This window comes from Sceloporus occidentalis, unplaced genomic scaffold (assembly GCF_023333645.1).
Source record: "Sceloporus occidentalis isolate IW3139 unplaced genomic scaffold, rSceOcc1.0.p SCAF_7, whole genome shotgun sequence".
Classification (NCBI taxonomy): Eukaryota; Metazoa; Chordata; class Lepidosauria; order Squamata; family Phrynosomatidae; genus Sceloporus; species Sceloporus occidentalis.
The window spans coordinates 34,555,366-34,581,561 of NW_028316987.1; the positions used below are offsets into that span (position 1 = coordinate 34,555,366).

Here is a 26,196-nt window from a genome sequence, read left to right on the forward strand (position 1 = left end):
CCATATTACAGTTGAATTGATTCAATGAAGCAAGCCACAGACCTGAATTTGTAAGACCTAACAAGGGCTGTCGATGACCAGATGTCTTGAAGTTCTCTCACTCACAGGGTTGCATTATGCTCAAGCCAACTTGATTGAAAATATGTTGTGTCTTCCCATTATTAAAACATACTGAGATTAATGATCATATAAATGTGTTTGTTGTCAGGAGACAGATTTAGAATTTCACAATGTCTTAATCAGTGGCGCCACTGAGGGTGCAGGGGTGTTGACCATAATGGGTGACATCTGAGAGGAGGGGTGACACCCGGTTGGGCCCACTGTGGGGGTGTGGTGCTGCTGCCTGTCTTTTTTCTGCTGCTCTGGCTCTCTCAGCCAAGGGAAACAAGGCAACAGAGGAGAGGAAAGTGCACATGTGCCTGCCCCTCCTCCTTCCGTAGTGCCTTGGCTAGCTCACCCAAGCCAGCCAAGGCATCAAGCAAAGAGAGGCAAGTGCTTGTGCACCTCCTCCCTGCTCCTGGGGGGGGGGGGGTAGGGCAGGACATGGCAAGCCGCCGCCGCCGCCATCACTCTCCTGGCACTCGCACCCGGTGACACCAACACTAGGAACGCGACTGTCTTAAATTAAAGCATTTAATGAAGATGACATTCAAAAATACTTCTGACAGTTTTCCAAATGTTACAGAAAGGATTTGAGTATTTTAACTGCTCTGAGAAAATGGACAGATCTGATTTCATTGAAACAGCTTGTAAGAAATTATGGGGCTTGTCAAAGGGCGGTCTGGAGCTGCCGATTTTTCCTCTGGAGGGAGCCCACAGCAACCAAACTGTGCAGGCTCCCTCCACTCTAAAAAGCACCCACTAAAAGTGAGATTGGGGGGGGGGGTGCAGGTGCCATCAGTGCACCATTAGTGCACTGTGGCACATCCATGATGCAAGCGCAGTGCAGCAACATATGGACGCTGCACAGCACTTGTGTCATGGACATGCACCCTGTGTGGGTAGGGCCATGCAGTCATGGCAACGCCTGTACATACTAGGGTTCAGGAGCATGTGGTTGGTGTGCGCTCCCAAACTCTAGTATTGCCTCCAGGACACTACTTCCTGCTGGTGTGTACTGGGCCTACGTCTAGGGCAGTCAGGCCCCAACCCTTTTTAGTTATCAGGATGGTCTAAGGATAGATTTTAATATTTTTGCTGCTGCTCTTCTACTACTACTACTTTGATTCCTCTGAGATCTGATTTCTAGTCTCCAGCCCTGCAACAGAAAATTCTGATATTGATATGTAATATTCTATTCCATTTAGGTCCAATATTCAAAATGTTTTGAAGCATCCTAGGCTTCAGTTAGTGGGAACCAACAACTCAGGCTCTTGGATATGTTGAGATTAATGTTTTCCTTCAGCTAGGCATAGAACAAATCAGATGTTGATGGGAAACAACAGCTGAAAATATTTTAGCCCAGAGCTAGTGGAAAAGTTATTGCCATTCACATCAGAATCTGCTATGAAATACGTGAATAATGAAACAATGCAATTAAAGATGTGAAGAGTGAATGTCCACCGGGATCCATAACAGAGCGAGACCAGGATTCTCTATTTTTCCACAATCAAATCTCTGAAGCATAGCCTTCTATGGAAAAAGGCTTGCAACTAGTGCCGGCAATTCTCCACAAAGAAAAGATTTAATACATTCCGGTTTCGCATTTGTTTGCTCAAGTGTAATGTGTTGGGGAAGAGAGTTCATTTTCCAACAAAAGTACATTCATCCACTTGCACTAAGCAGCTTTTCAAAGCCTTTTTACATTATTTAATTGCTTACAGAAAGAAATTAAAAGATGATTTTCCAAACCCATCCTCCTACAATAAATAAATAAATAAATAAATAAATAAATAAATATGTTGCACAAATGACACAATTAAAACTCAGTAATAACAGCATTTTATGGAATGTCACTTCTGTGAGACAGAATACCTGCCCATTGGTTCAAAGCAGGGTTTAGTTTCATTTGTTTTTGAAGCAATGGCTAGGTGAGCTTCCAGCAACTTCTTCAGATAAGCAGAATTCCCCTCCTCGCTTGTCAGACAAGATTATCAAAACCAATTGAAACTCAATAGCCAGCAGATTGCTCAAACTCGCACACCCTTATTTGCCACCACAGTTGCCTCCTCTCTGAAGGCTTCTGCCATCGCTTGTGATAATCTCTGAGTATTCCTTGCCCAAGAAAACCCTTTGAAATTCATAGGGTTAACATAAATTGTCAGGTAACTTTAAGGCACATTGTGTTATGGCAATGACTTTAAAATTCAGCTTAACTTTACCAATCCATAAATGATGAAATTATGGCAATTTTGACCATATACTGTATATACTCGTGTATAAATCTAGAAATTTTACTCAAAAAATTGAGCCCCAAAACCTGGATCGACTTATCCACAGGTCAATACAAGTCCTGTACTTTAATGCCTACAAAAAAGGGAACCATCCCCTGCTTAAAGGCAAGAGCATAATCTGTCCTGGATACACTGATGGCTCATTCATTCAACCTTTAGTGTGGTCACAAACAGTGATGCCTGCTGAAATTTTCTAAGTTCTTTGGCATTGTTTTCCTTTGCTTCATTTTTTGGGTCCTTTGTTACACGCCACTAAGTTTTACCCTCAACTTATCCATGGGTCAAATAAAAATCCATCATTCTGGCCCCAAAATTTGCCCTTGACTTATACATGAGATTGACTTATAGTCATGTATATTTGATATATGAGGTTTGATCCAGACGTAGACATATTTACAATAGACTCACTTAAATTGACAGGACTTATGTTAGCCAATAAGGCACAAGTAGGAATCATTTGGCCCTCTAGATGTTTGAAACTCCCAGCAGCCATAGCCATTATAACCAATGGTAAGAAATGGTGAAAACTGTAGCAAACAACATCTGGAGCACTTCACCAGCTCCACAATAAGACCTAGTCCAAGCAATTTCAATAGATCTACTTTAAGTGAAACTAATTCAGGATCCAACCCATGTTATACAAACTTCAATGGACAGCTCAAAAGCACAGTTTCAGTGTGTGCAGTGAAGTTCAATTAACTTCCACCATGATGAGTTGTTCTTTTTCCCATCTTTCTTTGAGGAGGGAGTGTTGGCTTTTACCCACAACTGCCATGCTGAAAACTGAACGTTATTTAAAACAGCTGTGACACCTTTTCCAAATTTCCTGTATTGTGAAATGACAGCAGTGTCTGATTTGGTGAAATCCACTCAACATTGTCTCCTAGTCAACTTATAAGGAAATAAACCATCCCCATATGCTTTATTTGATGTTTGTTTTTCCGTCAGCTGCCCATAATGAGAGGTAGAGAAAGTTTGCAGAATGAAAGTAAGAGTGTCTGTGTTTAGCTCCAGTGGCACAGGATGACTGAATGAACAGCTAAGAGCACTGTCGGGGAGCTCTCACAAAAGAGCCAACAATTTGCTACTATTTTCTTTTAACTGTAAGCTGACACATGCAGAGGGCCACACACTTTCTTCATTAGAAGATTCTTGTTATTGCTGTGCCTTTGATTTCAATGGGATAATCTCCGTTTCCTTGATCACAAACTGGGACACCCCCCCCTTTTTTTTTTTAGAAACATCTTGAAGAGAGCTTATTTACCCACTAGAGACATGAACAATTACTATACTGAGAACCAACTATTTTAAACTTTCACAGTATGACATCTGAGTCCCACATCCCTTTAATTCACTTCAGGTGCTTTTATAACCAATACCATTTGTAGCTTAGACTAATTGGTAGGTGTTTGCAAGACTGTGTGGAGAACAGGTAGTTCAAGGAGGCATTGGGCTTAAGTATATCTCTTATTTGTTATAGACATCAAAACAAAGAACACACATGCATATCCCAATACATCATCACAGTAAAACAGGTGTGCGCAAGCCCTTTATAAAAATAATATATTAACTAGTATTTTCTCTCCCAACCTTTTGAGTCTTGTGGCTATTGCTCCAAAATACAGGTTGTGGTACTTATTCATTTTACTTTCTAGTGTGAACAGGCTTATTTCTCCACTGGTTCTTTTCTTTAGATTTCCAGAGAGGCATTTATTCACTCTTCTATGAAGGAGTAAGAAAATATAACAGTCAGATAATGGCAATTCATTGTTTTCTAGGTTGTCCCTCATGTGTTTTCTCCAGTGCTTGGAAGTGACTTTTCTGGACTAGAGGTCCCAAAATCACCCAGCCAGCATGGTCACTGGCTATCATGTCCACTTTTCACGTTCTCTCTTTCTCAAACTTAGGGCCTGAACAGACAGGCCAAAATAAAGACGGTTTGGATCGCTTTGGAGGCATGCTGTTTAAATGCTGCATGCATCCTAAGAGGCCTGAAGTCACACCAAAGCTACACTCCAGTCCTAAGGACTGGAGCGCACCTTTTGCACAGCTTCTGGCCTTTTAAGATGTATGTGTCATTTAAACAGCATACCTCCAAAGTGACCCGAAGCAGCTTTATTTTGGCCTGTCTGTTCGGGCCCTTACTTTGTGACAATTGGTTTTTGTTGCAGCATTGTAAAACAACTGCAGCACTAGCTTTATGGAAAGGTGTGATATTCTGAGTTCATGTTCTTTTAAAGCAGAGCTGAAGAAAATGAAGTCTGTGTGCTGCATGCAGTCCCATTTTATGTCCCACAAAGCCCTCCAGGAGACCTTTACACCAGCCAATTAATTTTACACCTCAAATTAACTTTTCCCCCTCAGGTTACTTTCCACTCTAAAACAGCAAAATGCATCACTTTTGCGCCTCAACCTCCCAATAATCCCAAAATGGGGTGAAATGGCTGCAAAGTGACTGGGGAAAAAACTGGAAATGATGTGGCATTTCCACATGGGAAAATAGCCAACAACCTCTTTACAGTTTGCTCATCATTGCTTCAGAATATCCAGCTTGCAGTACATCCTGGTAAATGGAGCTGGGTTATTAGTAAGGATTAATTGACCAAATGCCAGTTTCTGTTTCCAGAATTAGGGAAGAAATTTTTGTTGTTGTGTGCTTCCAAGTCATATTTGACTTATGGTGACCCTAAGGGAACCTAACCTAGGATTTTCTTTTCAAGTTTCTTCAGAGTGGGTTTGCCATTGCCATTCTCTAAGGCTGAGAAAATGTGACTTGCTCAAGGTCACCCAATGGGTTCGAAACCCCTACTCAAGTGGGGATTTGAACCCTTTTCTCCACAGTCGTAGTTCAACATTCGAACCACTACACCACTCTACTATTCATTGTATTGTTGCTGTTTTCATGGTTATAGCAAACTGGCACTATTTCACTAAAAAAAGTAAGAGGAAAACATAAATGGGGAAAACATTAACCTCTCCAACAAAGAATAGGGCAATTATTTACATATTAATGTATTACATTTATATGCCTGGTTTCCTCTATTTGAGTTCAAAGGTTTCCTCACTTTTATCCTCAACAAATCTTATAAGAATTCAGAGACTTATGGTGTTAGTCTGGATTGGTATGCAAATGGGTCTTGTAGCACCTTTGAGATGGGTACTTCAAGATCCTGTTGCATGACAATCTTGTAAGGTTAAGCTGAGTGACAGTGACTGAACCAAGGGCCAGAACAGACTGGCAAAATAAGGTGGCTTGGGGCCATGGTATATGCACAACGCATGCCCCCAAGCTGGCGGGAAGCTGCTGTGAAGCTGCCTGGCCATTTCTATGGTGGCAGGCTTTCAGTGCTCTGGCGGTACAGTGTTTCGACATCAACACCACAAGAGCACCAAAAAGCCACAGCGGCGGTAGAAAGCGCAAAAAGGAGTGGCATGTTGCTGCTTCTTTTTACATTGGAAGAAAGCCAGACCAGGGCCATGGAGTGCAGTTGCCATGCTCCCGATCTGGCACTCAAAGGGGCGACATGACGCTGCCCCTTTAGGCTGGTCTGTTTCAGGAAACAATCACATGTAAGAAACCACATGCAGGAAACAAAACACCTAGCAGATTCTGCACCTCTCCCCCCCCCCCTTTTTTTTTTTTTTCAAATTACAGGGCATCTCCTGTGTCCCATTTCAAACACTGATCGAGATAGTTTTTTAAATTATGAATCATACATCTTTTCTTATTTTTAAGGATTAAAAAATTGGACTTCCAAGCACAGTTGATACCACAAACATACAATTAATAAAGACTTGCGTAAACAAAAATAGTATAATGAGCACATCTGTCCCCTTCTCCCAAAGTATGGGAATCTAAACTGCATCCATTTCAATACAGACCTACCAAGGGAGCTTATGGAAGTTGGAGGGAGAAGAACTAACATGTGATTAGTGGTGTTGATATCTAGAAGGCTACAGGACAATGGCTGCCTCTTAATCCTTTGTTACACAATTTTATATGGTACCTGGTTTCTCTGCCTATATGCACGTTTTCAGCAAGGTCTTGTTTTCTCCTTACTTAAAATCTGCTAGGATTGCTACTGAAACAAATACTTGTTCACACAACAAGCACTTATTGAGGTCCCTTTTCAAGGGGGGGGGGTGTACTCCCTCCTCAAAAAAGCCCTGATGAAGATACTATTTAATGTTTTTGTCACAGCTCAGCTGCTGAATTTTACTCTGTTAACTGTATGTCATAGGCCCAAAACAGATGGGCAAAAAGCGCTGCCTTCAGGCTGATCTGAGGGCATGATGTACACATGGCACATACCCCCAGATCAGCCAGAAGCCATGTCAAGGCCGGCTAATGCAGCCCAAAGCCATCCACAAAGGGAGCACGGGAAAACTGCTCCTTGCTGGCAGTCCATTCTGCATGCTGCAGCAGCCAGCATCTGGACTGCGGCATCTGATCAAGGGTTGATCAGGGCTGGAGTGGGCTCTTGCCGCTCCAAGCTGCTGGTCTGTTTGACCCCATAGATTGGTAGCCTGAAAAAGTGCTCTCTTCCAATTTACAAGAGTTTATCCTGCCTGGTTGTCTGAGGCAGATACAAATTTCCATAGTTGCTACACTATATACTACAGTATATACTGGGATTTGCATTGATGTAAGCATACCAGCAACCTGCATGAACAAATATGCTTAATGAGACTGCCTGCCAGATGTAATCACACCAGGAACTAATATCCTGATATATTAGGATTGCTCCAGATGGGTGAACAAAGCTGGGTGAGTCCATTTCTGGATGTATCTATTTTTTAAAGTCAAATACCAGTCATTGGGGCACAGAGGGAAGAGGATAACCCTTTCTCTAGATGCCATTATACTGCTGCCGCTCCTCCCTTGAAGCTGCTATATACTTCAGGAAGTAAAAAAAGACCACGAAAATATAATTTTCCTACTAGAGCAAATATTTGCTTTGGGAAAGGGGAATGATTTTGATCAAGAAAATACAATGGCAAGAAAGGGTCACTACCCCTATCACCCACACACATACACCATGGATTTATTTCCTCCTTGAATAAAAAGACTGAATGCGTTCACACATCTTTGCTATCTCATCTGCTCTGGCCGACACAAAGGCTATTGAAAGAGATGTCAAGCAGAAATGCAATATTGTATTTGGGTGAAATCTGCAGGTTACATATAACTGGAAGGTACCAAAATGTAAGAGATTATCAGACTAGGGCTAATTCCACAACAATCGTGGTATTGAAAGATAATGGAAGCATAGCACTATGGCGATCAATATTTTCACACAGTTGCACAATCTCGTGATAATGAAAATGTATCAACCCTGAAAAGGGAGAGGTGGGATACAAATAAATAAATAAATATATTATTATTATTATTATTATTATTATTATTATTATTATATAAAAATGAAAGAGAAATGCAATTGCATTCCACATACATCCATTCGAATATCATTAGTATATCATTATTGAATGTTTCACACATGCACCGTTTTGGCATGACTGCACATGTCTAAAAATCATGGTTCCATCCCGAACACAACAAAATAAAATTTATATATTTCACAACACAATTTTTATCCAGTTGAAACAAAACCATGCCTTACACGGAAATAAGACAAAAATCCATTCCAAAAACTGTCCTAGCAATGAGAACCAATTGTCTGTAACGAAATGCAATCTGGGAAAAGGTCCTGGATTGCTCCAAGATAGCACGAATGGAACATTATTGGCTTCTGCACCTTTGCGATAGCGCAATTGAAGCGCTATCAGCAAACCATTCACAGGGTTTCCCATTTATTAGAAGTTACAGGAACATTCAAAGTTATTGATGGGAGAAGTACTGGACGAGAGTGACATTATATGAAAATCTTCCCACGATCATGACAAGAGCATTCTATTTTTCTCCCATTTCTTAACCCTGTGTGATAATCCCCAGAGAGTCTTTTCTAATATAGAAAAGCAAATGTTACAGTCCAGACCATGTATTATACAGGGGGAGGTTAAAATGTGCATTATATCAGGTACATTGAAGCATCACACATCACACACAAGTACACACAACAACAACACAACATAAGAACCTCCATCCTCAAAATCTGCCACATGAGGTCAGGAGAAATTTCACAACAGCTTTCTATGGGAAGAGGGAGAAAGTTCTGTTACAGAAGTATAATTTATCCATGGCCACTAATTAATCTGATCAAAGGGGGAGAAATGTATCATCCCTTCTGTCCACATGCAACTGGCCCTCCACATTTGTGGCTTTGCTTTTTGTAGATTTGATTATTCAGTTTTGACTAATGTGTTCTCACTAGTCATCTCTAGATCCTCCAACATAACTCTTCCGGATGTAGACCTAGAGTCACACTGGAGTAGCTAGAGATTCTTAGAGAAAACCCTTCCCTAAGCATTTGTAGATCCTCCAGCACAATTCTATGGTCTACTTCCACCTGATATTGATCACAGATTTGCACTGGAGGATCCAGAAATTTCCAGAGGGGTGCTCTGTCAGGTTAAAAAAAGGTTTTATTTGCTATTTTCCCACTTTCATGTGGGTCCCACCTCCCAAACCCAGTGAATGTGGAGGGCCCTCTGTATATGGAAAGACTTCAAACACAGAATGTGAGTAAAAAGAATGGGTTGGGTACAAAAGAGTGTAGTTTAGGCATCCAAAGAAAAGGGACAAGCCAAGTTGCCAGGGAATACAAACGTAGCTGTTTGCATAGAAATTTCAGGAAAGAAGATTTTTTTTTCTTTAGGTAGGGCAGAAGGCTTATTTGTCCCCCTCCAGTAGCTATACCCCTGGTTTGATACAGACCAAACTAGACGAAGACATTCAAAGGCAATGGTCAAGATCATCTACTTTTCTCCCTGTTATGGTGCATGGAGTAGAACCTAGATCTTATTTCATTCCTGCTATCGTGACAGTATCTTCTGGTACATCTGGCTCATTTGGGAAGATCAGGACAGCTCTGCCCTCCAAAAGAAGAGAATATACAGGGAGAAGCTGGGGTACCACCACCACTGCCACTCAGCATCTGCCACTTGAGGCTATTGACTCACTCTGCCTTCCAAGAGAGAACATTCTGGATCCAAACTTACTAGTAAGTACAGGTGGCCCTTCATATCCACAGCAGTTCTGTTCTGAACCACCTCATGGATGCCAAAAGCCACAGGACCTCAAGTCTCATTAGTTTTAATGGTGGCATGCTGTGTGCATGGCTGTAGCAGAACAGCTACATGCATGCACTGCCATGCACTGTAATGATTAACAAGTATATTTACTTCAGTGAGTCTAATCTAATATTTTATTTTATTCGCTGCTTTTGCTAAGTGTTTTGGCTGGTTTACCTCTGCACTTGCGTGATCTTATTGTATTTCAATAGTGTTTTATTGGAGCATGATGAGTTCTGTTTTATCATGAACCACTTTGAAAGCCCTTTTTAATTCCCAAACATGTGATCCTTGTGCTGGTCATGGACCAAATAAAATCTATGTATGTATGTAAACATCTGATCCAAATGATGTTATAAATAAAAACAAAATGAAAGAAAATAAAATTGATTGGTTGAGACTAAATATTTCAATAAAATCACCTTTATTTAAGGGGAAAGTATACTGATCTAAACCCAATTGCTAGTTCCAGGTAGAATAGAATTGTTTAATCAGTGGCTGAATGGTTCATCAACACAAGTAAATCTCAGTGATTCAATGCATCTACTCTAATTGAATTAGCAATTGGACTTAGACCATTGTCTTTGGTTCACTTAAAATGAATTCCAGAGGTATAATGTATTGATTTTTACACACAAACACACACATGCAGATACTCATATTTTTCTAAGGAACTCAGGACAGTGTACAAGATATCCCTCCCTGATGATAACTGCCTCCCCACAGTCACCCAGCCAGCTTCATAGTTGACCTTGGTCTTGAATCCAGGTCTCCACAAGCCATGTCTACCAGTTCTGCCCACTACAATGAATAGGCCCTGCATTATAACTATTATTTCCAACAACAAGTGACTAAACAAATGTTTGGACAGTATGGCATGTCTGTCTCCAAAACAAGATCCCACCTAAATGGCTTTGAAAAGCTTCACTGTAATTTCTAGCTCTGGAGCCAAATTAAAAAATGCCAAGACATTTTTCCCCCAAAAAGACCACTTAGAAGCTTTTCATTCTGATCCAGAGAAGCGAACATGTCATGTAAACTTTGGAAAGCTTCCTGGCAGGCACTCATTTTTATTTGAAGGTTTGGTAATACAAAATGTCTTTCGTGTCCCCCTCAGAGAAATATGATAAATATGCTTCAAAGAGTCAAGTTTTTTAAATGAAGGAAATTTATAAACTATTTTTTTAAAGCAGAGATACTGGGAATGACTTTAATTAACCAAAGATTGACTTCTTTGTAAAAAAAAAAAAGACAAAAATCAAGTGTTTAATTTGTCAAACTGTGAAATTTTATTTTGTTAACAATGACAAGTAATATAGTAACTGAAAACATTCACACACAAAAACTGAACATATGTGCTTTCTTTGAGCTACACATACTGTTTAGTTCAGCAGTATATTTACTCTTCTTAAAATATAAACAGCAGTATGTCATATGCAAGTTACCTAATTGATTGATTTTAAGAACACAAACTATGGCACCCACTAATGGGTGGGCAAAGTGTGGCCTGTGGGCCTCATATGGCCACCCTGGGCTGGTTTGCCTCAAAATATTCTAGAAGATTTTAGAAGAACCTAGGAGCAGTATTAAAAATACTAATGAAATGCTATCTGAATTTGAGGAAATTCAGAAATTTGACGGCACCAGAGAGATGTTTGGTGGCACAATCGGCCAAGTGTCTGGCAGAGGTGACCTGTTGGGAGGCCAGAGAGTGTGCCTCTGAATAGATCGTCACTGCTAGGCATTTCTTTTCCTCTGAGAGGTCATCATAGAGGGGAAGGGCATATTCCCACAAGTGTTGTTGATATGTGGTGATGCAGGCCGCGTAGTTTGCAACCTTCAGGTCCAGGATCACTGAGGCATAGGCCCTTCAAGCCATTGTGTCCAGTTTGCAGCCCTCCTTGTCATTAGGGGATGCTGCTGCCTTTGGCATGTGGGAAGCCTTGACAATGACAGAGTTTGGACGAGGGTGCTCAAAGAGTCAGGAGTCTCTGACAGAGTGATCCAATACAAATTGTCCAACTTCTTGGAGACAGGTTGAAAAGAGGGTGGGAGGCCCCAAGAGCACTTGACAATCTTCAACATGGAGGGGAGAAATGGGATCAAAGGTGGGGTTGGAACCTTGCCCTGGACGCGCTCATCAATAGGATCGAGAGCCTCTGAATCTGTGTGGAGGACTTCAATGCAGATCCGGATCATTAGCTCAGCAAATGACTTAATGTCATCAGAGGGGGAGGCCGCCTCATGGATCGTGAGGGCTTGGCTCTGATGGACATGGGTGTAGTCTGATTCAGAGTAGTTAGCTGATACAGACGAAACTGAAGGAGTTCTGGGATGGACCCTCGAATGCAAGGAAGAGGCCTGAGAAAGAGGAGACCAAGGACGGGCTCAAGGAATGGCTTTGGAGACCAGAGGGGCCAGTTGGAGCAGAGCAGAAGATGTAGACAGGAGGGCTCACAGCTGGTCAGCATGTGAGGTAGTGGAAGGAAGTCGTGAAAGAGAGGCTAACACCGAAGCCGAGGCCTTGCGAGAGGGCAAGCTGGACTCTTCAGCATGGAAGGTCTGAACAAAGCGTCCAGTTCGTACTTCTGAAGGGTTGAGTGGGCTGGTAATAGATGCCCATTTCATCATCAAAAATGAGGTGTCGGCTCAAGAGCTCTGGGAAGCTGCAGGAGAGATCTTCCTCTGGCTCGTCTTCAAAGTATATGACCTCGGAGAGATGGTCGGCCAGGATGCGTTGAGATGAAGTCAAATCCGGGTCTGGGAACTGGTGAGGAGAGACTTCTAGCTCAGCTCTGGAGAGATGGTAAGGCTCAGGAAGGCCTGGAGAATGGGGAAATATTCAGCTTAGGGTGCAGAGCGAAGATCATCCCGAGATGCTGGAAGAGGTGTCTCGGTCTGGATGGGCATTTGGCCACACAGTCCCGAGCCTGAGTCCATGTCAATGGGCACAGAGGGTTCCTCGGTACGGGACCGACAGTCAGCCTCAGAGGCTGCTAGTGGGTGAGATTTTTTATCCTTGTGGTGGGAAGAATCTCTGCCCTTGTCCTTAGAAGACTTGTACTTCTTTTTATTGGACTTGGAGCCATCTGAGGATTTTTTTCTGCTTGGGGGAAGGCAGGTGGCCAGACCCCTCATCATTGGTCTTTTTCAGTTTTTTTCTGGAGTAGGAGACCATGGAACCTCAGAGGAGGGTTTGCCCTGGGCAGAAGTAGCTTTGGAAGGGACCCTAGAAGCAGAGGGAGACTTGAGAATCTGCGCATAGAGCAGAGAACGAAGGCACATCTCCCTGATTTTCCTGGCCTGAGGTATAAAGGCCTTGCAATGAAGGCAGATGGAGATGTTGTGACCCTAGCCCAGACAAAAGAGGCACACAGAGTGGCCATCCTTGCTGGGAATTTTGCCTCTGCACTCAGTGCACCTCTTAAAAGAGTGTGAGGACATTGTTGAAAAAGCCGAAGGGACAAGGTGAGAGAATGGTCAAACAAGCCATATAATACTAATAATAATAATAATCAGAGTCCAAAACAAGCCAAATCACTATCCAAAGAGGAGTCAAAGCCAAAATGTGGTCAAAAGCGAAAATGAAAGGAAGAAGAGAATTCCAAGCAAGGTTCCCTGTGCTGCTCACGAGGCAGACAAAAGGAACTGAGAAAGGGTGGAAAGACACTGAGCCTATATAGAGGGTGGGCAGAGCTACCACCAAAAAGTCTTCCCTAGCGATTCCAATAGGATCCGAAATTGCTGCACAGGCACAGAATAACCCATTTGTGTGTTTTGCAGAGACCACGAAGAAGAAGATCTTACTCTTTGATTTACTGGCTCATCCTGCTGAGTTGTGCCTAAGGTTCCTGGGGTGGCTGGTGGGATGTTCAGGGTTACAGGTATATATTTGTAGTGTTATGTTTTATTGTCTTTGTCTCTGACTGTATGTGTTTGATGTTCTACCCTTTCATGAAAAGGGTATTATAAAATTCATCATCATCATCATCATCATCATCATCACCACCACCAAACTAAGTTTTATGTAACTCTCAAAAGAAAAAAAAAATCAGAACTGAAAAGAGGAGAAAAAGATATCATATTTTAAGAAAATCAGAAGTAGGACAGGGGGAATCTCTATGTCTGTGAAAAAGAACAGCTGGTGCCAGGTTTTGAGGTACAGTAATCCAAATGTATCTCTTCAAGGAAAACCCCTCTTAATTGGCATCTTTTGTTAACTCATCCTTTGATATCTATGGAGACAATCAGTTACAATTGAAGTTGTGCATGTTTCTAAAACTAAATTTAGAAAAATGTAAGATTCTTTGCCTTGGAATAAACAATGTGAATCATGCAAGATACCCTTGTATAATTCCATGGATGGATGAAGTGGGTGATGAAACTAATGGGACAACCAGCATATGTGGACATATTATTTACTCCTCTTGACAAAGACCACAGAAGAGTTGCTTGTAAAATGCAGGTACACACATCAATTATTCGGAAAAATGACAAATTCTCATTCAGATATGCAACATATGAGAACAGAAATGACTATTAAAAATTATCCAAATGAAAAAGTAAACCAAAAATACAACATACAAAATTCATTTGAACATGTCAGTATCCATATTTTATAGCAGCTGATACCACTCTAGGCATTTTCTAAGTCACTATCTTGCTCTTTTGCCATTTACTAATCAGCAAGCTTTATGACTGATAGACTTACTGGTGTTTTTATCAACAACAGAAGCCAAGAGGTGGAGAACAGGACCAAAAAGTCAATCATTTGTTAGGAAAAATGGTTAGAACAAGAATAAAATGTTCCAAATAGAGACAGGCAGCCAATCAGTCCCTCTGGGATTAATCTGAGAGTCTATTTTAGTCTGTGTTTTTATTAATGACTTGGCATGGGAAACAGGAGAATGTTGATAAAATCTGTAGATGACCCCAAGTTAGAAAAAAATGGTTAATACAAAGAGGAATCAAAATTATGTGGGATATATTGAATGATCTCATCAACTGGAGTAATGGAAATAGAATGAAATTCTCAGTAGTACAAACTTCAAGTTCATGGATTTGGAGAAAGTGAGCATATAAAACAGAGTGTGCAGATACACACAGATGCTATTTGGGCAGTTGGCCAGGGTGTATTTGAAATTCTACCTTTAGGAACAACTCTATAGCATTTTGACAAAGAAAAACTAACTGTATTCAATTTTCAACCATATCTAGCATGTGTAAGATGAAGCAAACTGCAGGGTCTCTCCAACAAAACATGAAAGCCAACAAGAATGCACTAGAAATAGGCCTGGCTGAAGAGGGAGAGACATTTAATAGGTGAAGAGTTGGTGTAGTGTCAAGGTCATTTCCATCCAGTCTTAACAATTTATCTGATTTACACACACACACACACCCATTTTTCTCAGGACTGAGACTCAAGGCAGCATTCTATCAAAAATATCACCAGTTGCTCTCAATCTTAATCTAAGAATGAGCAGCTCTCTTGTCACCATTCTTTTGTTCATAAAGAAAGAGGAGATGGCTGAAGGATTACAAGCCTGATCACTCAGGAAAATGCCCATCTGATGGGTTGTCTGCATGGGCCTGTGTTTCCCCCAGCTTTGAGCCATCCTTCAGAGTTCCAGCATGGCAGGGGGTTCGACTGGATGGCCCTTGTGGTCTCTTCCAACTCTACGATTCTATGATTCTATGACACAGGCCATTAGCCCTGAGCTGGGATCGAGCCAAACCAGATACGCACCCAGTGGATCCAGTCTGATCCCAGGTCAAACGGGCCTTAGTGTGGGTTCAAAATGAAACTCTAAAACTTATGGCATAGGAATAGGTGCACATGTAAATACCTGCCCATCCTCACCCAAGCCCAGGATTGAGACCTGAGCCAAGATAGCATGGGTCTGACCCATGCTATCATGGCCCATCTGCTCACGAACTGAGAAGGCTGATAACATAGCAGAGTCTATAGACAGGAACTGAGTCTTCTGGTGTGACTGCCCAGGGGATATGACACCAGTGATATATGAGAGAAAAGAAGGTGAAATACAGTCATGCTTTTTCTTTGCATTGCTTCCCCACACATGTGAACTATTCACATAGCTCGGTTTATACAGGGAAATGCCCACAAAGATATACAGTGAATATAGAGATGAAAAGAACATAGAAAAAATTATACTGATACTTCCACCTTAAAATACTGTTTAAAAATAAAGTTAGAACTTAAATATTAATTTTTGTTGTCCAGTTTCACAACATGTCTGCAATTGTTGTAATACAACATCTTTCTGTATATGAAAAATATGTGTAGACCTTACCTCTGACCTGACTTTCCCCTAACTGGTGTGTAGAGTATGAATGTATTCATTTAGAAATTACTACCTGTGTCCTTCTGCTTTTGGAAACGTTGCATGCCAAAGATTCCTGGCATGGTTTTAGAGGAAAACATAATTTCACTTGACTTGGCTGAGAGTCAACTAACTTTTACTAATCACAAGGATGCAAAGCATAGTCTCTAATTCCACAAACAGAGTAATGGGTCTGATGTTTTGTAGCTGTCACAATATACCCAGTGAAAATTTAAAATGTATGCAAATGAAATAATTTCACATACTGAAGAATGTGAAAGCACTTTTAAATACAGGAAATTGATTTATACTGAGAAAAACAATTGGTCTAGTAAGGTCAAAATTGTTGTTCTGACTGACAACAGTTCTTTGGCAAGGATCTTTTCTAGTTTTGACTGGAGATGCCAAGGTTTTGGACCTTATGAATGCAAAGCATGTGTTGCTGAGTCACACCAAAGAAGATCTCTTAAAGACAAATTAACATAAATTAGTTGGCCTGGGCAAGAAACTCTGTGCCTTCTCTGCTGTGTGCCACTTTATTGTGGAAGGTCATCCCCTTACAGATCTGATTGGCACTGACAATTGGGTGCCCAGGAAGACTGGCCACCAAGTAAAAACTTGCCTGTTCACCAATGCTTGTGTGATCAGTGACCATGGCTGTTAGAATCCTGTAGTATTCTACCAGATGTATTCTAACTGTGGATGCTGGGGGGATGGGTTGCGCTTCGCATAGCTTGTAGAGATGGTGATATGAAGTACTAGGCTGGACCAGGTGTGAGTTATCTAGTGTCCTTGAGAGGCTGGCCTGTAGAGACTTGGAATGCAGTTTCGTTTCTCAGGGGATAGGGATGGAGGATGGGAACTAGTGCTGGGAAGGAGGGGTCCTGTTGCGCAGGCTTTTGCTAGGGGTGGAGTGCTTTGGATTCGGAGGGAACTTATGCATTGCTTTGGCTGGGAGGGGTCAGTCTCGGCTTAGAAGCTGAGTGATGCGACATCGCTGATTTTGGAGCCTTCAATAAAGTTCAGTTGTTTCAATAAACAAGCTGACTGATTGATTGTCCAGGATTCTGGTCTGCACTCTGACAATGGCTTACCTCTAGCTTGTTAGGCTGTAAATCTTGTCTTCTGCTTCATTCAGTCTCATTTCTTTTTTTAAAAAATAATTCTTTTAAAGTATCCTTTATCATCTTCCCTGCAAGCCCCCCCTCCAAAATCTTCACATACAAAGCTAGACATAAATATTTTAATATAAATAAATAAGTTAAGTAAGAAGAAGTGTCCATTTTCTGTTTCCTTCCTCCATTGATGCATGCTACTCCATGCCATACCATGATGTTTTATATTATTTCCAATGTCACAAGTGGTCTACCTCTCAATATCATTTATTAGGAAACACTAATGGCAAGGTGCTTCCCACAGGCATCTATTTGACCACTGTGGAAACTGGACTAGACAAGCCTTTGGTCCAATTTAGTATGGCTCTTTTTATGTCTGCAGCTGTCATTTAGGCCTGTTACAGACTGCCAAAATAAAGCTGCTTCGGGTCTCTTTGGAGGTATGCTGTTTAAATGATGCATGCATCCTAAGAATCCGGAAGCTGCACCAAAGCTGCACTCCAGTGCTTAGGAATGGAGTGTGGCTTTGGCGTGACCTCTGGACTCTTAGGACCCATGCATCATTTAAACAGCATACCTCCAAAGAGACCCCAAGCAGCTTTATTTTGGCAGTCTGTAACAGGCCACATTTTAGGTGTAAGAGCCCATGTTGTTTTCCTCCACATGCCCAATGAAGGCATCTGTGGGACCAGAAAAGTCTGTACAGTTGTGATGTTTGGCTTTGCACTGACAGAATATGGGACTGACAGAGACAGACATTGGTGAAGTGACAGAAGCTGCCTGACCTTTCCAAAGCTACTTCCCATGTTTTGCATCTGCATGGGCAGCTGCCATACAGATGTGCCCTCACAAAGAACAGGTGATTCATAGAAGGTAACAAAGCCAAAAAATAATCCTCCATAACTTCCCAGGAATAACACAAGATGAAAATAAGGAGATGCTTTTCTGTATTAAAACAATGTACCATTTCAGCTGTGTGTTTATTTCTGGAGTATATTTATCCTCTTTGGAAGAGTGGCTAAAAGGAACTGAACTAGACTTCAGGGAGAGGAAGAAAAGGTTCCTGTTTTGTTTTGTTTTTTAAAATTAAAATTAATTTTTATGGCAATGTGAAGTCGGGGAAGTGTTATTAAGGGCTGGCCGCCTGCCACAGGGTGGAGTTTTGTTTTGGTATCCTTTTAGAGCTTGCAGGTGTTTGGCATGAACTCGAATCAAGGACAGCTGTGATAGTTCAGATCTGCTATTTCCCTCCCAATATTTCTCAGAAGTGATGCAGTGTGGTGATGTCTTACACCTGATATTCTCTACTTGTGTGGCATGTCTAACTGTACTGTTACCAAAAAAAAAGCCTCCTCTACTTTATGGCTTTTTAAAAACGTGCAGCTCACAGCAGTAGGCTGGCAAAGACTGTCTCAAAACACACTACTCAAACTGTATCAGTCTGTTTAGATCAAAATGAGACCCTGTCAATCTATCTTGTGTTGTTTTAGTTTATTTTCCATAGTCTCTTCCAAAATACACAAGATTATAGACTGGAATGCAAAAAGAACCTACTTCTATGAAGATCAAAACATCTGTCTACATTCCACATACTCAAAAATTAAACATCTTGATACTGCAATACCTGCTTTTCTTTTTTTGTTTAGTTTTCATTTTGTTGCATCTTTTAGAAAAAGCAGAATGGTGTCTATTTTATACTAAGTTTAAAAACACAACCCCCCAAGTTTATTTATGCTTCAGAAAACCTGCATTCCTGATTATATGTCATGCACAAGTTCCCAAGAGTATATGGACCATATTGAGATCATCTAGTGAGTGTTTAAAAGTTATTGGGAATTCCTTTAATACAGTGCATAATCTTGGCCTCATTAAAAGGACATTTTTTTAAAAAAAAAATGAAAGTTTGGAAACTGTCTGTTATAAAAAGCTGCATTCAAATGGCCAGCATTTCTGTAATTTTCCAGGCTGCAAAATGTTGTACAAACATAGGGTCTTGTTTATATGTTAACCAAAAAAATAAATTCTGCTCCTCAAATATGTTGACTGTTTCTTTGCTATTTTCCCCAAACTATTGGATCTCCGCTGGAAAAAAAGGCCTTTAAAAATGTCAGAACTCAGCAGAGACATTCAGAACTGGTTGAAATGTAGGTAATCCTCCCAGAATTGTACTGTTTCAAGATGTAGGTTGGAGGTTTCATGCATAAATGCTCCCTCTGTAGAAGATACCCATCATACATAGAAAACCAATACAGCAGTAGAAAAAAAAACCTGTATCATGGAGTCTCAACAGACCACCCCAAAAGGGCAGTCTAGAGCTGCCTTAGTTAACATGTTTTTGAGGCTGTTTATTTATCATTAATTGTGTTTAGTCCTACATTTTCATATTTTACTTTTAGTTGTATTTTATGTTGTTGATCATGTTGAAGGCTCTTTGGGCTGAAGAGAAGCCTATACATGTTAATATAAATACAGTTAAAGGGAACATTTTTGCTTCTATTTTTTAAATATATATATTTATAACGACAGTTTGATGAAGTATCTGAGCTGGGAAGGGGACACTTTTATTTCAAATAACGAACTGTAGAAATTTGGTTATTTTATTTGGATAATCTGGTGGACATTTGTTTCCTTGTCACAGTGAGCAAATGTAGCCATAAAAATATACATTATCGCTTGTTTTTTGTGTCAGAAATCCTTAGGATTAATATTTTCTGATGTGAAAAAGGGAGAATGATGGGGATGAAGTAAAGAGACCTTAATATAAAAACAAGAAGGTAATGAAAAGCCTAAATGCTGATAAAGACCACAACAAAAGGAAGCCAGTACAGAAAGTTAATATGTTTTGCATAACCATTTATCATGGGAAATCTTGAAACTTCACTTTAAAAACCCAGCCCTCCTCCCAGTATAATCTTTAAATATCATCTTCCACAGTGTTAGAAATGTTTACATTTTGTACTCCCTTTGAACATATCTGTTATCACTCTTTTAGTACCACCGTGTGTATAAGCCACTAATAAAACACTTATAAAACCAACTTCTTTTCTACTGACGGCAGGCAATGCCATTGCTCTGTTGTTACTTTCCATGAATTTGGGGTGTTGAGCAGAAAGAATGGGGAAAGCAGTTTACCTTCAGGGTTTCCTGATTTGCAAAGGAGAACCGCTGACCACACGGCTGGCTCCCACAACAGGCTGAACATCCATTGGCGCACTGCACCTCACCTCCCTCCAACTGCAAGGATGGATCCACCAAAAAGGGGCATTTGCAGGTACAAGCTGCATTGCCCCATTGTTTTTTTTCTCTTCTGCCTTGAGCACATGTGCACATGTGCATGGAAGTTCTGCCAACAGTCACCAATTACCTGTCTCGTCCCACCCAGTCTATCCAATGCCCTGTCCAACTGGCCATGTGACAGCTCACTCCAATACCCCACCAGCAATCAACCACCCATACAGTGCATCAGTGCACCCCGTGATACATTGGCACAGCACAATCATGGAGCCTTCCCCCTGTACATGCCCCTTCTCCCTGTTGCCCCTTGGCCCCCTGTTGGACCAGCCAATTTGTTAATGTTATGATTAAATCTATTATTTTGTTGGCGACACACTGCGTTGGTCATAATTTCACTTCATGGTGTGTGCAATGGGTGTATGGTACAGCTGACCAGTCATGCACATGTGTGGTCGATTTGGGGGTGGGCGACAAAAAACACCTATGGGAAGTAATGCTTCCAGTGGCTCACCGGCCCCTTCCCCGATCTCCACACCAGTGCACTGTCGAACACCAGTGTGATTGTTCAAACTTTTCAGCTTGAACCAGAGAAAATTGGGTTATTTTACTCCAGGATTCAGCTCGAGAGCATGGCTTCAGGCAAGATTCCTCCTCTGTTGGCCACGTACTACCTAAATAGGTAGGTTTCAAAATGGGGTGAAACCATGCTTTATAGCTCATGCGGACAGCCTCATAGTGTGTTGTCTATAACATTTCCATTTCAATGTTTTACTGACTAAACATTTGTGCATTTTCAGCATACATTTCTTTATTGTCCTTCCAAACATATGCATAGCACACAGGCAAAGACAGCCCAGAGTATCATTGTATTGCTTCTTAGTAATGAATGGCTTCAGCATTTCATTACAGTTATTTAATCTTCAAAAATGCTATATTCTGTGGTCAAAATGGAATAACTTAGCATCAAACTCATGATGCAATTCATCATACAACAAAAAGCATGCCAGTTTTTAGGATAGCTAAAAATGCTTGTTGATGCTATTTTATGTCAAAACTATTGACTTCTTGTACTCTTTTTTGCAAGATCTTCACAGATAACGTTTCATAGTTAAATGCTGATCATTAGTTCCCACTAGGGCCAATACCCTGAAAACATATCTCGCAGAACTATCAGTTTTAGATTTAGAGACGCTAAGTCATTCCAGAAATTGCAAAGGATAGTCCTATTCTTCGTAGGGTGGGTAAACTGTAAGCAGAATATGATTCAAGACCCGACTGTGACAAACCATGTGAACACAATAAAAGAATCAACTCTTTTCAAGATATGACATTGGAAATGCCAACAGTGAGCTATCTTTGGACTATACTCTGCTACTTGTTTTATTATAATCAATGGTCAAAATTATATACATGGCAACATCTACACAGATTGGATGTATGGAATACGTGTAATAGCTTCAGTATCTTTAAATAAGCACTATCCTAGAGGATTTACCTGAGGATCTGAGAACACCTGCTTCATGCTGTTAATTGGGCCATATGGAACACCGCTACCTTCAAAGAGTTCTAGCCATTTGGTGGTCTCTTCTTCCAAGAACCTAAGGATAAATAAAGAAGCATATGGCTTGAACTATCCATTACAGCCAATGAATTATAAAAAAGTCAATTTCTATCCAAGCAGTCAGTAATGTAGTAAAAATGTTCTGCACATGTTCCTCAGAAAACCAGAGAGCATGCCTTAGGGCAAAATCATGGTTGTAGACGTACAATTCTATCTGATTTTCTGATGCAATCCAGCAGTGATGCAAACCAAAATTATCAGTAGTTTCAAATATATGTCAGTACATTTCCTTCCATTCTTAATTACAATAATGAGCTTCACGTTTTTTATTTCATGTCTTTTTTCATGACAAAAAGATAGATGTGATGTGGTTATGAGCCTCATTCATGAAAAAAAAGTTCAATTTTTAAACACAAAGATCCAATTCAAAGCTCTGCAAACTTTTCTCTTCTGTTACATCTGAAACACATGTCCCAATTAACAACCGCAATTGTTGTTCAGATAACAACATTGATTACATGTTTATGTGTTGTGTGATTGCAATATCTGTCCCCAGATCATCCGGTTTTGCATTTGATACACTATCTTTATCCTGTGCAAACCAAAATTCCTTGGTTTACTTGCTTGCCTCCTTGAGACCATTTATTGAATTGTACTTTATTCTCATATTCCCATCATTAGATACATATTTCCTGTTGTTTGTTAGTACAATGTTACTTCCTCTGTGCTGAGTCACATTACTTAGAAGCAGTACTTACAGATTTCTGAACAAATGCAAACAAGAATCAACATTTAATCTGCACTCCAATATACACTATTTTGGGTATATAAATCCCATTGACCTCAATGGAGTTTACTTCAGAAGAGACCTGTACAAGCACTCAGTGCAAAGAAGGGGTGGGAATCATACATCTTCTAGATGTTTTGGGATGGCAATCCCAGCAGTCAATGGTGAAGAATACTTGGAGTTCCAAACTAACAAAATCTGGGGAGCTGCATGTTTTCTACCCTTGCCATAAAGCATACATTTATATTGGCATTTTTGATGCCCCAATACAAAGGCCAAACTGCCTATTACTGTTTTCCCCACTGTGTTTCAGCCAAAGACAGAGACAAAAGGAACCCTTGGAAATATGTGTTTGTAAGCTTTTGCATTCATTATTGTACAATAAAGCAATGAATTGGTGTGCTACATGCAGACACATACAATATTGAAGATATTAAAAGTTCTTTGGCACAAGTAATTTTTTACAGGTTGGAGTCTTAACTACCTTGACACATTTTAAAGGACAACAACGTGGATATATTTCTGCTGAAACAATAATAATAATAATAATAAAATTTGTTTTTATCCCACCCCTCTCTGTAACACAACCGGGTCAGCTTACAACATTAAAACATATATTCCCGTATACCAAAATCCCACCCACCCCCCTAAAATACAATTAAACGATTTACAATTTAATACATATAGACAAGAAAACAAACAATAACTGCAGCAGAAGTCAGGGTATAGCAGGTTAGGTCTTTTTGGTGGCCGGGAATCTATTCAGGAAAGGCCTGCCAGAAGAGATCCATCTTAACAGCTTTTTTAAAGCTATTCAAGGTGGTAATGTGACGGATCTCATCCGGCAGGCCGTTCCATAATCTGGGAGTGGTAGCGGTAAAGGTCATCTGGGTGGTAGCAGACAACCTCATTTTAATAGGTTGCAGCAAATTCCTCCCAGAGGACTTGAGTGCACAGGGTGGATTATATGGAAGGAGGTGATCCTGAAGATAGGTTGGACCCAAGCCATTTAGGGTGATAACAAACACCTTGTACTGGGCCCGGAAACTGATAGGTAGCCAGTGAAGCGAGCTCAAAATCGGTGTTATATGGTCTCTTCTTGTTGTACCTGAGACCAGCCTGGCTGCCATGTTCTGTACTAATTGGAGTTTCCGAACCAAGCACAAGGATAGCCCCATGTAGAGTGCATTACAGAAATCAAGATGGGAGGTTACCAGTGCATGCACCACATTTTCAAGGTCCCAGGAAAGGGCACAGCTGCCATATCAGCCGATTATTATACATCGAAAGGAACTGTCCATACAAACTGTGAATGTGCTACTAAAAATAACAAAAAATGTAGAAACTATATGTCCAACCTTAGCAACAGCTGACCCCCCCCCCCCCCAAAAAAAAGTACTTTGAACTTTATCTGTGGAAAGAACTGCAGCCTCCAGCTCAATGCATGATTTGCTTAATAGTCCAAATACACATTTGTTGTAATCTGCTGCTACAGGTTACAACAAATGATCCACAACTCTTTGCTATGATCACTGGACAATACAAATTATCATCAGAAAATGCAGGAGCTAGTCCTTTATGCTCCACCACGATTGCCCTAAAGTCCTTATTGTTATTATAAACTATTTTACATTGATGTTGCCTGATTGTTTTGTACAATGTGGATTTGGGTCACAGTACACCAGTACTGAATATAAATTGAGTCCATCCGTCATTGCTATAGTATATTGGCCCTCTTGACTGATCATTTGAAGAAGTGCTGTTCAGTCAGAAAAACACATAAGTATTGCAGTGTACAAAAGTATAATTGGGGGGGGGGGATTCAATGCAAATACTAACATAATGCCAGATAAATGTTAGTCTTGTTATAGAAATGATGGCCTTATTTAGCTTGGCCTTTCCGATGTTGTAAGAATTACATGCCAGTCTTGGCAATTTAACGTATTTTCCACAAGAAGCTCTGCCAGATACATACCCCATGAAGGATATTTTATATTAATCCACTCAGCTGCTTTCTTCTTTTGACAGATTATTTGTTCTCCACAATGTTTTTGTTACAAAGACTCTGAGGAATATTTTTTCCTACCACCAAAAAATAGTAACAAGCCCCCTGTAACCTGTCCTTCAAAATTTACCATACAAAATGTGATCGCTCTACAAATGATGGCTGTTAGCAAATACAAGCCAAATTACAAGGTATGGGAATGGAAACATATGACTCCAAGATCCTGGACCAAGATTCATGTTACAGTTGGTCTTCCTTTATTGGGTGCCAGGTTCATTCAAACTAACATGACACTTAATAAATTATGCTCTTCCATTAGCATATGAAGTATAGAATGGGTCTGTAAATGCAGCATCTGTGGTTCCCCAGGGATTTCAGGGAAGCTCTGAAAACATAGCATGATATCTTTGACAAACAAGCTGAAGAAAAGAACCAGAGACAGCAAGAGGGACAACCATGTAACAGCCAGCAAACAGAAGGTTGTCTTTCAGTAAATCTCAAGATGGGAGTTTGTAAAAGGAGTAAGTGAACCTGCACCACTCTCCATAGAAATTAGAAAACATGAAGTAAAATTGGAAAGGTCATGCATATCTGGGAGATGAGACAGTCTTCAACAGAGAAGATAACCCAATAGCCACTGAGAACTTTTAAGAAGTTCTAGTAATATAAGAAACTTTTCCGAACAAGAGGTTCCACCACTGAAGACTTGGGCTTCTGATGCAGAATAGAAAATGTCTACATCGATAACCAAAACACATTGATGTACATGGAGTGTTCCAAGCTGCCTCACTGAAGAGCATTTACTTCCAGTCATTAAAAATTGTCTTGCTGACAAATAAGTGCTTAGAAATGTAAGGAGTGAGCTGCATACTACTACAAATTGAGTATCTCTTATCCAAAATGCTTGGGACCAGAAGTATTCTGTATTTTATTTTATTTTATTTTTTTCATATTTTAGAATACCTATATTTGCATATTACAATAAGACATAATAAGGCTGGGGAAAGACTGAGGATCTGTGAAACAATGGGAATCCAAATGTAATGCCGGACATGAATCCACATCTTCTGCCATTTCACAGATCTTTGGGTTTCTCTCCAGTCCTTGCATCTGAAGAAATAGATTAATTCTATGAAAGTTTATGCTACAATTTCTTTCTCTCAGATAATCTCAAAAGTGCTACACAATCCCTTTGCATATTGAAAATCCAGACTAGCACAGTTATTTCTCTGAGTAACCATGGGGATGTTTGAGGAGTTGGTCTTAGGCTAATTCCTATCAGAACATAGCTACCACTTGATTATTATTTTAAAAATATTACAACACAGTTTTTGGCAGATTCCACATTATCAAAATACAAATGATATGAAAAGGCTTTTTACAAAACTGTAGATTAATGTAGACAATGAATGAAATGAGTAAAAAATGGAAAAATAGCATAGGCCAAAAGTATAGGTAAAAAGAAGCATACGTAATGTTGCCCAAGACAATATTTTTTCATTAAAAGTTTTGGGGAAATACTTATGTCTTATGTTTTGATTAAGAAATGCAGCACCATATAATTCA

At 40.3% G+C, this 26,196-nt stretch overlaps 1 protein-coding gene across 2 annotated transcripts in view; it reads right to left on the reverse strand.

Moving 5' to 3' along the window:
- SUGCT (succinyl-CoA:glutarate-CoA transferase) overlaps nucleotides 1-26,196 on the reverse strand; it is a 374,021-nt gene that overhangs the window by 213,935 nt on the left and 133,890 nt on the right. For both annotated transcript variants that reach the window (XM_089532567.1, XM_089532566.1), the window contains exon 12: nucleotides 21,773-21,875. In XM_089532567.1, the coding sequence (XP_089388693.1) occupies nucleotides 21,773-21,875 (103 nt within the window). The remainder of the gene's footprint in view (nucleotides 1-21,772; nucleotides 21,876-26,196) is intronic.